At 47.2% G+C, this 15,032-nt stretch overlaps 1 protein-coding gene across 3 annotated transcripts in view; it reads right to left on the bottom strand.

Moving 5' to 3' along the window:
• Positions 1 to 373: 373 nt before the first annotated feature.
• The window catches only part of ankrd12 (ankyrin repeat domain 12), a 58,227-nt gene continuing 43,568 nt past the window's right edge, over positions 374 to 15,032 (bottom strand). For 2 of the 3 annotated variants that reach the window (XM_055058283.1, XM_055058284.1), the window contains 6 exons: positions 5,188 to 8,273; positions 3,437 to 4,444; positions 2,938 to 3,036; positions 2,720 to 2,863; positions 2,552 to 2,647; positions 374 to 1,449 (listed from right to left, as the gene is read on the bottom strand). In XM_055058283.1, the coding sequence (XP_054914258.1) occupies positions 1,264 to 1,449; positions 2,552 to 2,647; positions 2,720 to 2,863; positions 2,938 to 3,036; positions 3,437 to 4,444; positions 5,188 to 8,273 (4,619 nt within the window). In that variant the 3' untranslated portion in view covers positions 374 to 1,263. Of the gene's footprint in view, positions 1,450 to 2,551; positions 2,648 to 2,719; positions 2,864 to 2,937; positions 3,037 to 3,436; positions 4,445 to 5,187; positions 8,274 to 9,346; positions 9,425 to 15,032 lie in introns of all 3 variants that reach the window. The other variant, XM_055058282.1, reaches the window with a different exon arrangement.

Genomic DNA, 15,032 nt, shown 5'->3' with positions numbered 1-15,032 from the left:
AAAAGCACACAAAACACCCCCTGAAGTAAATGTCTTGTCTAAATCGCCAGATGCCATTGATTTAGACAATAAAATAAAATCACTTCTGGAAAAAAATGAGTGATGATCAGAGTAATTGTACTCAAATACGAACAGCCACTACTTTAATAAACTTACTCGAGTAAGAGTATTAAAGTATTTAAGATATATATATATAGATATATATGTACACATACATGTCCTCCATCAGCTATTTCCATTATTGTCTGCAGTGCCCCCTCCTGGCAGACGAGAGTACTGCATCCACACAATAATAAATATAAATAAATAATAATAGTTATTATTATTATAATGCAGGTGGATAAACTTTAAAAAAAATCATCCAACACAGATATAATTTCACAACAAATAAAATTTATTCAATTATATATTACAAATATGTACAAGTCATGTAACAAGTAAATATTAAAATAGACATTTTTTTTAGAACTATCGTTCAAAAGGCATTATGTTGAAAAAATAGGATTTGTTGTGATCTTACGTCGAAACTGTAAAAGTGTTTTTTTTCTTCTTCTTTTTTTTCTTGGAAGCCACAACAGACTTCGATGTGCGCGAGACACAATGTGGACGACACGGGAGGACGCTCTGAGGCCGCCAGAAGAAAGAGACACGATGTTGGGGTGGAAAATAAAAACAGAAAGACTAGAGAGAGAGAGAGACAGAGAGAGAGAGAGACAGAAAGAGAGAGACAGAGAGAGAGAGCTTGAACACTTCAGTTAAAACCTCACAAATTTAAAGTCCACGGTACTTTAAGATAAAGAACATCGCAATGCATGCACAGCATTAAAACCGCCAAAGTCGAGGAAACACCAGCTGTGGCGTAAAGCTCCAGATGTGGAAGGAAGGAAGGAAGAAACGTTGGAAAAAAAAAAAGAAAAGAAAAGAACAACAACAACAAACGACGAGAACATCACAGACGAAGACCGGATAAAAAAACAAAACGACTTTGGTCCAATAAAACATCAGACGGAACGAGTTTACAATCAAAATATCTATTTTACTTTTTGTTTTTTTTACAGTTTAAAACAATAATTACATGACTATGTACAAATGCACATTTTCTTTTTTTATGTATAAAATAAGTTAAAAAAATTAAGAGCACAGTCTGTACACAACGTATGAACACTTTGAAAACATTTGAAATCTTCACGGCCCGGTTCTGGTAAGAAAAACGAAACAAAAGGGAACCCGGCTGTAAGTGCTGCTCCGCGGCGCCGTGGCGCCTCAGATGGGGGTCAGGTCGAAGTCGTCGTTGACCTCCACCAGCGGGATGTAGAACTCGGGGATCTCGAAGATGCTGGTGGACTTGTAGGTGGCCGGGTCCAGTTCCTGCAGCTTCAGCTGCCACTCCAGGCGCTGGACGGCGTTGAGCGCCGCCGCCTCGTGCTGCTGCCGCATCAGCAGGCACGTCTGGGGGCACAGGACCGACCGGGTCAGAACCCAACGGGTCAGGACCAAACGGGTCAGGACCAAACGGGTCAGAACCAAACGGGTCAGAACCAAACGGGTCAGGACCAAACAGGTAAGGACCAAACATCAGGACCAAACGGGTCAGAACCAAACATCAGGACCAAACGGGTCAGAACCAAACATCAGGACCAAACGGGTCAGAACCAAACATTAGGACCAAACGGGTCAGAACCAAACATCAGGACCAAACGGGTCAGAACCAAACATCAGGACCAAATGGGTCAGAACCAAACGGGTCAGGACCAAACGGGTCAGAACCAAACGGGTCAGGACCAAACAGGTAAGGACCAAACATCAGGACCAAACGGGTCAGAACCAAACATCAGGACCAAACGGGTCAGAACCAAACATCAGGACCAAACGGGTCAGAACCAAACATTAGGACCAAACGGGTCAGAACCAAATGGGTCAGACCAAACATCAGGACCAAACGGGTCAGAACCAAACATCAGGACCAAACGGGTCAGAACCAAACATTAGGACCAAACGGGTCAGAACCAAATGGGTCAGAACCAAACATTAGGACCAAACGGGTCAGAACCAAACATCAGGACCAAACGGGTCAGAACCAAACATCAGGACCAAACGGGTCAGAACCAAACATTAGGACCAAACGGATCAGAACCAAACATCAGGATCTCCACTCAACCTTTGACCCTAAACTGATTGTTAAGGGCTACAAACTGCAGCAAACTGCTTCTCCTCTAAAATGAATTAAATTTAAACTTTAGGATTCAAAGTGAAAATCAATCAGGACTATTGATACGTGATTATATATAATTTATTGGAAATTTACAAGAAAAAATCTGAAACCTTTGAGATAAAAGAAAAAAGAGAAAGAAAAACAAATCAAGGAAATATGTCAACTTCCTTCAGTCTGACCTTTGACCTTTCAGTTTTAATTATTCAGTGAACAACATGAATCCTCCAGCCTCTTATTGATCCCTGATCAGTAAAAACCTTCATCAATCACCCTCTTCTTCCTCTGACAAACATCCAAAATACAAACCAGATCCATGAGCTTTTATTTTGAAAGTCTGACCTTGAGCTTGTCGAATTTGTCGTCGACGTCCTGCAGCCAGGACATGAACTGCCGGGCGTTGAACCGATCCCTCACCGACGTTTTCCCGTCGTCGCCCTGGCAACAAAAACCCGACAGGTCAAAACCCAGAGCAGCAGGTCAGAGGTCAGAGGTCAGAGCGAGGCTCACCTGGATGTCCTGGGGCATGTTGTACACCTCGGCGTCCAGCAGGACGGTGCAGGCGCTGAACGGCAGCGTCTGGTTGGCTAGTGTTCTGGCGGCCCGGTAGTGGACCCGCAGCACTTCCTGCTCGTTGGAAACGATCAGCTTCTCCTGAAAGGAGGGGGGTCAGAGGTCAGCTGGAGGTCGTCAGGTCAACGTGACATTAATAAAGATAAAAAACGTACGCGCTCGATGCTGTGCTGCAGTCGCAGCTTCATCCGGACGACTTCCTGCTGCTTGAACATTTCCTTCAGCGGCTCAGGAAGCGAAGGGGGCGGAGTTATCTGGAAAATACGAATATTAATTATTAAAGACGGTTAGAGAAAAAACTGATCAATTATTCAGTTCAATGCGAAGGAGAAACACGAGGAACAAGAAAGAGGAAGGAAAAAGCTGCATGATTATAAAATAAAAATAAAAACAAACATGATGCTGCCACCACCGTGCCTCAGAGTCAGACAAATAAAAGACGGATTGACTCCAATTAGTGGCTCTGGATTTTAAATATTAGAGCACAGAGTGATAAAATGCACACCGCACTTTTCAGATTTTGATAAAGAAGCAAGAAAGGAAAGAAAGAAGGAAAAGAGGACAGAATGAAGGGAGGGAATAAAGAAAGGAATGTCAGATGTCAGCGAGTCCTACGGTGCATGTTATGGTTCTGTGTGATCCGGTCGGACTCACGGTGGGGATGCAGAGTTTGCTGAGCGGGTTCCCGTCCAGCAGGTACGACCCGTTGAACGTCACGTACTCGTCGTAGTACTGCGGCGGCTGCGGCGTCACGTTGCACAGCACCTTGCGCTTCTCCTCGATCTTCCTGCGGATGTGCAGGAACTCGTAGTACGGGTTGGCCCGCTCCGTCTGGTACGGCTCAATCTCCTCCAGCTTCACCGCGTCCACGATGGCCGCCAGCGACTGCTGGCACCTCTCTCTCTCCTGCTGGGTGGCCGAGCTCAGCGGCGACGCCGCCGGCTTCGGCATCTTCCTCTTGCGTGGGTGCGGGACGTGGACGTCGGCGTCTTCGTCCGCCGCCCGGGTTTTCAGCTTCGCTCCGGAGGAGTCCGAGTCTCGGTCGGCGGACTGCGGCGAGCAGCTGCCCGAGGCGCTGCCGCTGTCTGTCTGCGGCGCCGACTGGACCGACCTCGGGCTCTGCTCTTCGGCCGTCGATGTCTCCGTCTTTTCGTCCGCCGGCATGGCGTCCATCGGCTCGGGCGGCGTCTCCGCGTTAGCATCGGCCGCGCTTCCGTCCAGGGGAGAGCTCTCTGCTGCGACGCTGCTCTCTAAGCCCTGATGAGCGTCGCTTGACTCCTCTCGGGGGTCATGGGTCACGGAGGACGCCGCGTCCTCCATCTGGACATCAGGACAAGTGGAAGGAACGTTGTCAGTGGAAGGCTGAGAATTGTCTGCATCGTCTGTGGACGCGTCGTCGTCGTCTTCTTCTGCTGGAGCAGAACTGGGAATGTGCAAACTGGTTTCTGGTGGAGGACTGCGCGGTGCGTCCGGCGCCGTTGGGTTGTCAGAACCGGCGGCCATGTTCTCCTGAGGAGGGTTCTCCGGTTGGAGGTCGGACGGCTGCTGGGTCTCGGTGCTGGAAGACGGCGGCGTCTCTCTTTGATGGAAGGTCGCTGCGTCCGCGAGCGCCGACGGCTCGCCGGACGTCAGCGGCTGATCCGATTCTCCACCACTTTCTCCCTGTCGCAAAAATCACAAGCCAAGTTAGAATTAGCATTTCCAGTTATCAATTTTATCCTTTCTCTCTTTTTCTACCAAAAACTGGATGATAAAGTCTCCAGTCTGGTGCTTTGGTCTCAACTCACTCCTGTTTTTAAATCTAATTTTACAGGGGGAATTCTGAAACAGGGGTTTATAAGCCTGGCGGGCCTCCAGGCTAAACATCTTTTGTCTTTGTATTTTAGGTTTTTCACACTTCTGGGGAAAAAAAATCAGAAGTGTAGTTGACAGCCATCTTGTCAGAACCAAACGTCAGTTTGGTAATAATCTGATAATAATAATAACCAACTGTCATGACAGTTGCTCTGCTCTTGCCTACCAAGATGGCGGTTCAGTGGCATGGATCACTTCTGGTTCAGACTTGTGGGACGTGATGTATGCCTTTTCTTGAGACTTAATGTTTGATGTTTAGTTATTACTAATAATAACTAACATATTTTCAATTTGAACACATTTTAACTCAAAAACATGGCAGGTACCAACAGGGAAACCCTACTGTCTCATTAAATCATTTTGGATATTTAAAATCCAGTTCCAGAGTTGAATGTTCATTAAATGTTGTTGCTAAAGAGTTATTAGAGGAAAAAGATCTCCTCTAGCAGTCTGTATCACAGTGAATTTGAAGAAGCCTCTGACTGAAGTCTCATGAAGAGGACAGCCAGGATTGTAAATAATTTTCCCCAGCTTGTCCCTGTCAGGCCTACCTGCGATGTTTCTGTCGGACTGGTGACGTCTTTCGCTGCGGCGGGATCCGGGGAAGGAGGATGTTTCTGCTCCGCCTGAGACGCGTCGCCTTGTGGAAGTGTCTGGTTTCTATTTGGAAGATCTTGTGTTGTCGACTGTCCCGCCGTGCTTCCTTCCTTTTCTCCGAGCGTCTCCGCCGGCAGGTTTGGGTTCTGATGTCCGCTAAGGTTCTCTTCAGGTTCCAAGCTTTCCTTCGTCTTCGGCTCCTCCAACGCGGTAAGGCCACACGTGGACGGACGCTCCGCGCAGTCTCCCTCGGCAGACGGACTGGGCTCTTCCTCTAGGACGCTGTGGAGGTGCTGGGGTTCGTGCTTCCCCGACTGAGGCGCGTCTGGAAGACTGCTGCAGTCTCTGTCGTGGACGGACGGCGACCTGGCGGCTTGGATGACGAGGGAAGACTGGAGGAACGCCTGCTGGGAGTCGGAGGTCTCCAGGTTCACGTCCGAGTCGTACTCCGTGTGTCTGGGAGTCAACGTCGTGGCCTGGAACGATTCCTCGGAGCTCGCTACGGACACCAGGGACACGGAGCGGGACATGAGGCCGCCGCGGTCGCTCTCGGGACGCGGCGACCTGCTCAGGCAGTTTTCCACCACGGATATGACCTTGGCGCTGAGGGACGGCGCGCTCTTCCCGTCCAGAGACAGCGTCCTGTTGCCGCTTGCGTCTTTCTTTTCTCTGCCGTGGACGTCGGACGTCTCCGAGCTTTTGGAGCGCGTTAGCTCCTTGTTCAGGCAGCTCTCCGGCTTCCTGTCTTTGGGTTTGGACTTCCCCGGGTCGCAGAGAGGCCGCTGCTTGAGCCTCTCCCGCTCCTTCTGCTTCAGCTTCTCCAGATGTTTCCGATGCCACAGCTCGATCTCCTGGTCCTTCATGCTCAGCATTCGCTCGAAGCTGGTCTGCATCAGGTCGTCGTTCACCAGCCGCTTCTCCTTTGGCTTTGCGTCCCGAGTGGCCGTCGGGGTTTTCGGTTTGCTCTTTTCTGCGTCTCCTTCGCAGGACTTGGCTTTGCCGATGCGGGCCTGTTGGGAGCGCTCTTTGTGCCGCTCTTTGTCCTTGTGTCTGTCGTATTCTCGCTCCCGGTCTCGCCGGTCCCGATCCTTCTCGGGCGTCTTCGCCGCCACCTCCTCTTTTGACTTTGCGGATGATGATACCTTGCTGCTCTCAGACACGTAGCTCCTCTTGTCTTCCAGAAGTAGCTTCAGGTTGGAGCTGGAAGACACGCCGCCGTCTTTCATCTTGTCCTTCTTTTTCCGATCGCAGTCCTTCTCTTTCAAGCGGTGATCCGCGGTCTTCTCCGGAGGTTTCCCTCGTCTGTCGCTGTTTGTTCGGTCTCTTTCTTTGTGATCTCCGCCTCCGTACTCCCTGTCGGACCGTTTCTCCTGCTTATCTTTACTCTTCCTGCCGTCTTCGTGCTTCTTGGCGGCGGATAAAGACTTCAACTTCTCGTTGTCTCTGTAGCTTTTATCTCCCGGTGAGAGTGAAGAGGCGGCTCCGGATCTCTCCTTTTCCTTCCAGCGTTCCACGGGATTGTCGGGGTGCTCCAGTTTAATCTTCTTCTCCTTGTCGAGATGCGTCTTCTCTGTTTTTTCGGAATCCTTTTCTTTTCCAGGGAGCCTCTTGTCAGGTTTGTCTCGCGCTGTTTTTTCAGACGGCTCCAGCTGGTCCTGATCAGCCGCGACGGGTTTCTCCTCCGCTTCTTCTTTCACGGCGCTGTTCTGCTGCGACTCCTCCGGACTCCGGGACGATCCGTGACTCTCCTCCTTCGTCCGCTCCTTCTTCACCGCCTTGTCTTTCTCCCGCTCCTCTCTCGGCCTCTTCTCCTTGCCTCCGGAGTGCTTCTCCTTCGAGTTCTTCTCATCCTTCACTGGAGAGGAGTCCGCTGCCGACTTCTGGAGCGAGCTGGCGTCCTCTCCGTCCTTTTTCCCCGTCGGCGGCTCATCCGCCTCATCACTTTTGAAGAAGTTCTCCTTCCAGAACTCCCGGTCGAACTCCAGGTTCCGGTGGCCATCTTTCCTGGCCTCCTTCTGCCTGTGGCGGCTGCGCTCGGCTTCGTAATCCCGCCTGTGTTTGTCCTTCTCTTTGTGTTTCAGCTTGTGCTTCTTCACCACCTTCCCGTCCAGGTCCGTCTTCCGTAGCACCGCCGGCTCGCCGCCGTCCACGCTGTTCCCTGTGACGGCGTCCTTGCAGGGGCTGGCGCGGCCATCGTCTGCGTCCACGCCGGGCTCCTTCTGATGATGCTTGCTCTTCTCCCTGTGTTTGCAGCCCTTCACGCTGGAGCTTTCGCTGCAGAAGTCCGCCTCAGAGTAGTGGTTGTACGAGCCGTCGCTGATGGACACCTTGGTGTTTTCCTGTTTCAGCGGACACTGCTTGTCCGCCAGGTTGTGGTTCAGCTTCGGAGACTTGATGGAGGACAAATGGAAGAGGTGAACGGACGAGTCGTCTTTAGGACTGAAGGACATCTTGAAGGAGTCCTCCTCGCGCCCCTCGTTGCTCTCCGACACCGTTGCAAGAGAGAGAACCAAAGTCTTGCTGTTCTCCTTCCCGTCTTCTTCGTTCTCCTTGTTTTTGTTCTGGCTTTTGCTCTTCTTCTTCACCTTCCCCTTGTCTTTTTGCTCGGCGCCGTCCTTTTTCAACCTGGTGTCCATTTTGTGGCCCTCAGAGCTCTGCGAGCAGGTCGGGGAGTTCCTCTTCTCCGACAGGCTCTCCATCTCGTCGCTGGACGTGTCGGAGCTGCAGTGGACGTGGGAGCTTTTCTGCTTCTTGGACTTTGAGGACGAGTCGGCCTTGTTGCTCTGTTTTCCCGCCACGTGGTTCCTGTCTTTGTCCTCCTTCTCGCGCTGCCGCAGCTCCCTCCGGGGGATGTGCCTGTCGTTTAGCGCCTTGCTTAGATCCTCCTCCTCTTCCTCGTCTTTAAACTCATACTCGTCCATGCCTGGGACGGACGATGACGCTTTGGTGGCCGGCTTGCCGTCCGACTCCTTTTCGGTGTCGGAGTCCTCCATGTTGTCGTCAACGCTGGACGGGTTGACGGACGGCGGGTCTTCGGACTCTGCAGGAAGGAAAAGACGTGTAACCCAGGTTAAAATAGCCTTCATTCGAATTAACTAATTACTATTTCATAATAAATAATTAAAAAATGCGTAAATAGGAAAGAATAAATAGGGCAAAATAGTTTCAAATAAATAAATAATAATAAAAGAATAAAATAAAAGTTACAGACAGTGTGATTTATAGTCATGTATTTTATTTTGTTTTATTTGAAACTGTGTGAAGTTTATTTATTTTGTCAGCAGTTAGAAAGGTCAAGTGTAAGAAAAAATATCTTATTCTGAAGGGTCACATGGTTGTGTAGTCAAGGTGACTAGCCCCATCCCTGCGCTAGGGGAAGGGAGCGAGACAGACCGAGAGAGAGAGAGACAGACAGAGAGAGAGAGAGACAGACCGAGAGAGAGAGAGACCGAGAGAGAGAGAGACAGACCGAGAGAGAGAGAGACAGACCGAGAGAGAGAGAGAGACAGACAGAGAGAGAGAGAGAGACAGACCGAGAGAGAGAGAGACAGACCGAGAGAGAGAGAGCGAGAGAGAGAGAGAGACAGACCGAGAGAGAGAGCGAGAGCGAGGGAGCGAAGAGTCTTGCTGAGCTAAGGGAGATCAAAGCGAACCGCCGATTAGCAAGGCTACGAACAGCTGGAAACTTTTTCCTCATTTTTGGAGGAGGAGATTTTTTAAGAGTGTTGTCTGTTGGACTTGGTGAGTGAAAGACTGTATTTTATTTCTGTGATAAATGTTATTTGTAAAGTTAATCTATTGACCGAAACGGAAAAAACGGAGTAACGTATTTCCGTTAGTATACGTTGGAAGCCGTTAATGTAACAAATGAGCCGAGTTGGCTAGTGTGTTGATGGGATTGAAACCTCAAAAAGTAGTTCAACCTGTGGTTCCCAAAAGTGATCTGGTCAGAGCTAAAAGCGCAAATCGCTGAACTCCAGAGCCAGCTGGCAAAGCTAAACCCACAAAACTCCACTAAGAAAAGTGCTAGTGCACCTAAAGCTAGGGCACTAATTAAGCCTAAGGCACCTGAACAAACTGTGACAGTCCCAACTGTAAAGAGTAGGCTGAAACCTTGGTATTGCTTTCGATGTGGCGAGGATGGCCATATTGCTTCAGCTTGCTCCAATGAATCAAATCCATCCCTTGTTGCTGAGAAAAGAAAACAGTTAAAAGCAAAACAGTTACTTTGGGACAAACAGAACAATCAAGCCCAGTCTTTAAACTAGAGAAAGCCCTCATTGCGGGACAGATGAGTGCTGTTAGTGAAGCCAGTCCCACTAAACGATTGAGAACAACCAGAAAACGGTTCCTTCACAACAAATCAGCCAGTGTGAAGTTACCCAAAGGCTTAGTTGGAGCCAAGTACACTGCTGAAGTACTAATTAATGGACAGACTTGTAATTGCCTTCTCGACACCGGATCACAAGTGACAACAGTGTCACAGTCATTTATGACAGTTATCTCTCACATTTGGAGATGCATTCCATACATGACCTTCTCGAAGTTGAAGCCGCAAATGGTCAGAATATTCCATATTCAGGCTACATATGTGTTGACATCACCTTCCCAAAGGACGGATTTGGATATGAACTTACCGTGTCTTCTCTCGCGTTGGTTGTTCCAAACACACGCTCCAGTGTCCAGTCTTCTCTCTTGATTGGTACAAATACCCTTGATCTTCTTTTTGAAAGTTTTTCTCTTACTAACACAGACTCCAGTGCCCTTCCTTATAGTTACAGAGTGGTGCTGAGCGTGTCACAAAAGAGATACAGGCAGAAAGAGACTAGCAATCTTGGTCTTGTCAGACTGTCAGGAAATGAGCCTGAAATCATTCTTGCAGGCCAAAGTAAAGTCTTGGAGGGGTCAGTTCATGTGAATGTTGATACTCCAGGTAAGTGGGTTGTTGTCGAGTTACCTGGTGGTGTTTTGGTCACTAACTGTTTACTCACCCTTCCTGAGAAACGATCGCAAAAGCTTCCAGTTGTCCTGCGCAACGAAAGTAAACATGACATAGTTATTCCTGGAAACAGTGTCATTGCTGAAATTCATGCCATGCAGGAAATTTTGTCACATCCTCATATCTCTGATGAGTCAAAGCAAACTTCTAGTCTGCAGTCTGCTGAGCTTAATTTAAACTTTGCAGATTCTCCAGTCCCTGCTGAATGGAAAGAGCGAATTATGCAGAAGTTTTTGCGCAGCATGACACTGATTTTGGGTGTACTAATAAAGTAAAGCATCAGGTTAAACTGAGCGATGAGACCCCTTTTATACACAGGCCTCGCCCAATTCAACCGCAAGACATTGACGCTGTACGTAAACATTTGCATGAACTGTTAGAGGCAGGGGTAATCCGCGAATCCGAGTCAGCCTTTTCCTCACCCATTGTGGTGGTAAGGAAGAAAAATGGAGACGTACGACTTTGCGTCGATTACCGAAAACTAAACCAGAACACAATCAAAGATGCTTATGCCCTTCCTAATTTGGAGGAAACTTTTTCAGCCCTTACGGGGTCGAAATGGTTTTCGGTCCTTGACCTCAAAAGTGGTTATTACCAGGTTGAAGTCGAGGAGGCAGATAAGCACAAGACAGCTTTTGTATGCCCACTGGGATTTTTCGAGTTCAACCGTATGCCGCAGGGGGTAACTAACGCTCCCAGCACGTTTCAGCGGCTGATGGAGAGATGTATGGGCGACATAAACCTTAAGGAAGTCTTAGTCTTTCTGGACGAACTTATAGTTTTTTCTGAAACCCTCGAACAACATGAAAAACGTCTTCTACATGTGCTCAGTCGTCTCCAAGAGTACGGTCTAAAACTGTCACTCGAGAAGTGTAAGTTTTTTCAGACATCTGTGAGGTACTTGGGGCACATAGTCTCTCAGCGCGGCGTGGAAACAGACCCTGAAAAAGTTGCTGCCTTGACAACTTGGCCAAGACCCACGAACCTAAAAGAACTCCGATCCTTCTTAGGTTTTGCAGGATGTTATAGGCGGTTTATCAAAGATTTCTCTAAAATCGTCAAACCCCTTACTAACTTGACTGCAGGATATCCCCCTCTGCATAAGAAAAGTAACTCTAAGTTGAAAAGCGACCAATATTTTCAGCCAAAAGCTCCTTTTGGAGAGAGATGGACAGAGAGCTGTCAAAGAGCATTTGAAACAGTAATACACAAACTGACTACTGCCCCAGTGTTGGGTTTTGCCGATCCCAAGTTGCAGTATGTATTACATACAGACGCTAGTACAACCGGGCTAGGGGCAGCTCTGTATCAGGAGCAAGAGGGAGAGATGCGTGTCATCGCATATGCGAGCAGAGGTTTATCGAGAAGTGAAAGCCGGTACCCCGCTCACAAACTTGAGTTTCTTGCCCTCAAGTGGGCGGTAACGGAAAAGTTTTGTGACTACTTGTATGGCAGTCCCTTTACAGTGATAACTGACAGCAATCCTCTAACTTATATTTTGACCACCGCTAAGTTAGATGCAACAAGTTACCGCTGGTTGTCTGCTTTATCGTCGTTTGAGTTCCAGCTCCGGTATAGGGCTGGAAACAGAATATGGATGCGGACGGCTTGTCTCGCCGTCCACACCCTGAACCAGTAAACGATCTCGTTTCCCTGAAAGAACAAGAGAGAATCCGCCAATTTGTACAACATCACTTACCTGGCACAGATCCTTTCACTCATCTTCCTTCTCATGCTGTAAATGCGATCTGTGAAAAACATCTAGTATTTCAGTCTTTCGATGCAGATCATTATGATTTTACCTGCCCCCTTGTAACATCTCTGTCTATGACTGCTAATGCGGTTCCTGACAGTTTTGATCAGTGCAGCCTTTTTCCTGTCATTCCAAGCATGTCAGAAGAAGAACTGAGTCAAAGTCAAAGAAGCGATCCTGCTATCAATGAAATTATACACCAGCTGGAAACAGGTGAAACACCTTCTCCCATGGTGCGGAAAGAAATTCCACAGCTTTCCATCCTTCTGCGCGAGCTGAACAAACTTGAGCTGCAGAATGGGGTTCTGTACAGAAAAAGGCGAGTAGGTGAAGAAATCCAGTACCAACTTATCCTCCCTGAAGGCCTAAGATCTATGGTGTTGAAAAGCCTCCATGATGACATGGGTCATCTTGGCTTTGACAGAACCCCCGACTTGATCCGAACCAGATTTTTCTGGCCAAAAATGGCCTCAGATATTGAACAGAAAATCAAGACCTGTAGTCGGTGTGTTTGTAGAAAGACCCTGCCAGAGAAGGCAGCGCCTCTAGTGAACATTCAAGTAACCAGACCTCTTGAGTTGCTGTGTATTGACTTTTTGACAATCGAACCAGATTCCAGTAATACTAAAGATGTCCTTGTCATCACTGATTTCTTTACAAAGTATGCTGTAGCAATTCCTACACCAAACCAAAAGGCTCGTAGTGTAGCCAAAGCCTTGTGGGAAAACTTTATTGTCCACTATGGTTTCCCAGAAAAATTACACAGCGATCAAGGTGCAGACTTTGAATAAAAAACCATCAAAGAGCTATGTAACCTTGCTGGAATACAGAAGGTCAGAACATCACCCTACCACCCCAGGGGAAACCCAGTAGAGAGGTTTAATAGAACCTTATTAAACATGCTGGGTACACTCACTGATGAGAACAAAAAGCATTGGCGTGACTTTGTGAAGCCTCTTGTACACGCGTACAACTGTACCAAACATGAGAGTACTGGATTTACACCGTATGAGTTAATGTTTGGTAGGCAGCCTAGACTACCTATAGACCTTGCTTTTAATGTCACTCTGAGCCATCGCCAGCAACAGTCCCACTTGCAGTATGTCCAAGCTCTAAAATCTCACCTTCGAGAGAGTTACCAACTAGCTAGTAAAAATGCTGCTAAAGTGGCTGAACGGAATAAGATTAGATATGACCGACATGTCACTGAATCTGTCTTGGGTGTTGGCGATCGTGTATTGGTAAGGAATGTTAGGATTAGGGGTAAACACAAGTTATCAGACAGGTGGGAATCCGTTGTCCATGTGGCTGTCAGTCAAAAAGACAACTTACCAGTATACACGGTTAAACCTGAGAACCAGGATGGTCCAACCAGAACTCTTCACAGAGATCTTTTGTTACCTTGTGGCTTTTTGCCAGTTGTCCCTGAAAATCCTGCTGTAGTTCGAGAAAAACCTAGCCGGCCAAAACACACGGCAGCATCACAGTACAGACCATGATGAACCTGAACTTGAGAACAACTCAGAGGAGGAAGGCAACTATCATTTGTATAACACCCCAGGGCCTCTGCAGGAGATTTCTAGGGTAGTTCAGGAGTACAAAGTAGTCTTTCCTTCCAAACTGTGCCGGAATCTGTTGTTGAGCAGCCTAAATCGGACCATACTGATGCTGCAGAACATGACATAGCACCTGGAAATGCTCCTGCACACAATGTACAGAGAATGGACAACTTAACTGAAAGGGGCAACTCAGTGGAAACACAGAGTGTGCCTGAACCTGAAAAAAATCAAAGAAATCGAAATTCACTTTGATGAGGTGGACAATGCTTCAGATCTTAACAAAGTCAATTCTGTGAAAATGACTCAGACTGAGGTGAATGAGACCCAACCAATGACCAATGATGACAAAGAACCTGAGCTTGGGACAGAACACACTGCCAAAAGACCTTCTCGACAGAGAACCAAGCCAAATTTCTTAACCTATCCTAAATTAGGGAACCCTCTTGTCAATGTTGTGCAATCTCTGTTCCAAAGTTTAAGTGAAGCTGTCACAGGTTCTCTTGAAACCCCTGAGATCCAGTTAGTCTGACTTACGTATTATGCAAAGGGACTTGCATAGATTTAAGTGGGGAGGGTGTAACCCAGGTTAAAATAGCCTTCATTTGAATTAACTAATTACTATTTCATAATAAATAATTAAAAAATGCGTAAATAGGAAAGAATAAATAGGGCAAAATAGTTTCAAATGAATAAATAATAATAGAAGAATAAAATAAAAGTTACAGACAGTGTGATTTATATTCATGTATTTTTTTTTGTTTTATTTGAAACTGTGTGAAGTTTATTTATTTTGTCAGCAGTTAGAACGGTCAAGTGTAAGAAAAAAGTATCTTATTCTGAAGGGTCACATGGTTGTGTAGTCAAGGTGACTAGCCCCATCCCTGCGCTAGGGGAAGGGAGCGAGACAGACAGAGAGAAAGAGAGAGACAGACCGAGAGAGAGAGAGACAGACAGAGAGAAAGAGAGAGACAGACCGAGAGAGAGAGCGAAGGAGTGAAGAGTCGTGCCAAGCTAAGGGAGATCAAAGCGAACCGCCGATTAGCAAGGCTATGAAAAGCTGGAAACTTTTTCCTCATTTTTGGAGGAGGAGTTTTAAGAGAGTTGTCTGTTGGACTTGGTGAGTGAAAGACTGTATTTTATTTCTGTGATAAATATTTGTAAAGTTAATTTATTGACCGAAACGGAAAAACAGAGCAACGTATTTCCGTTAGTATACGTTGGAAGCCGTTAATGTAACAAATGAGCCAAGTTGGATGGTGTGTTGCTTTGCGCGACACAGAGAAAAGTTAAAAGGGACTTTTGTGCTTGTGGTTATTAAACCAGGCCTTTTTAGAATAGAATAGAATAGAATAGAATAGCATTTATTGTCATTGAACAGGATTCAACGAAATTTCTATTGCAACTCCCGTGCAAAAAGTCAAAATATACAATATTAAATAAACAAACACACAGTAATAATAATATATACAACTAAAATTAACTAAAGGC

This window comes from Poeciliopsis prolifica, unplaced genomic scaffold, assembly GCF_027474105.1.
Source record: "Poeciliopsis prolifica strain line A6 unplaced genomic scaffold, Auburn_PproV2 SCAFFOLD050, whole genome shotgun sequence".
In the NCBI taxonomy this organism is placed as follows: Eukaryota; Metazoa; Chordata; class Actinopteri; order Cyprinodontiformes; family Poeciliidae; genus Poeciliopsis; species Poeciliopsis prolifica.
This window is presented reverse-complemented; position numbering and strand designations above follow the sequence as displayed.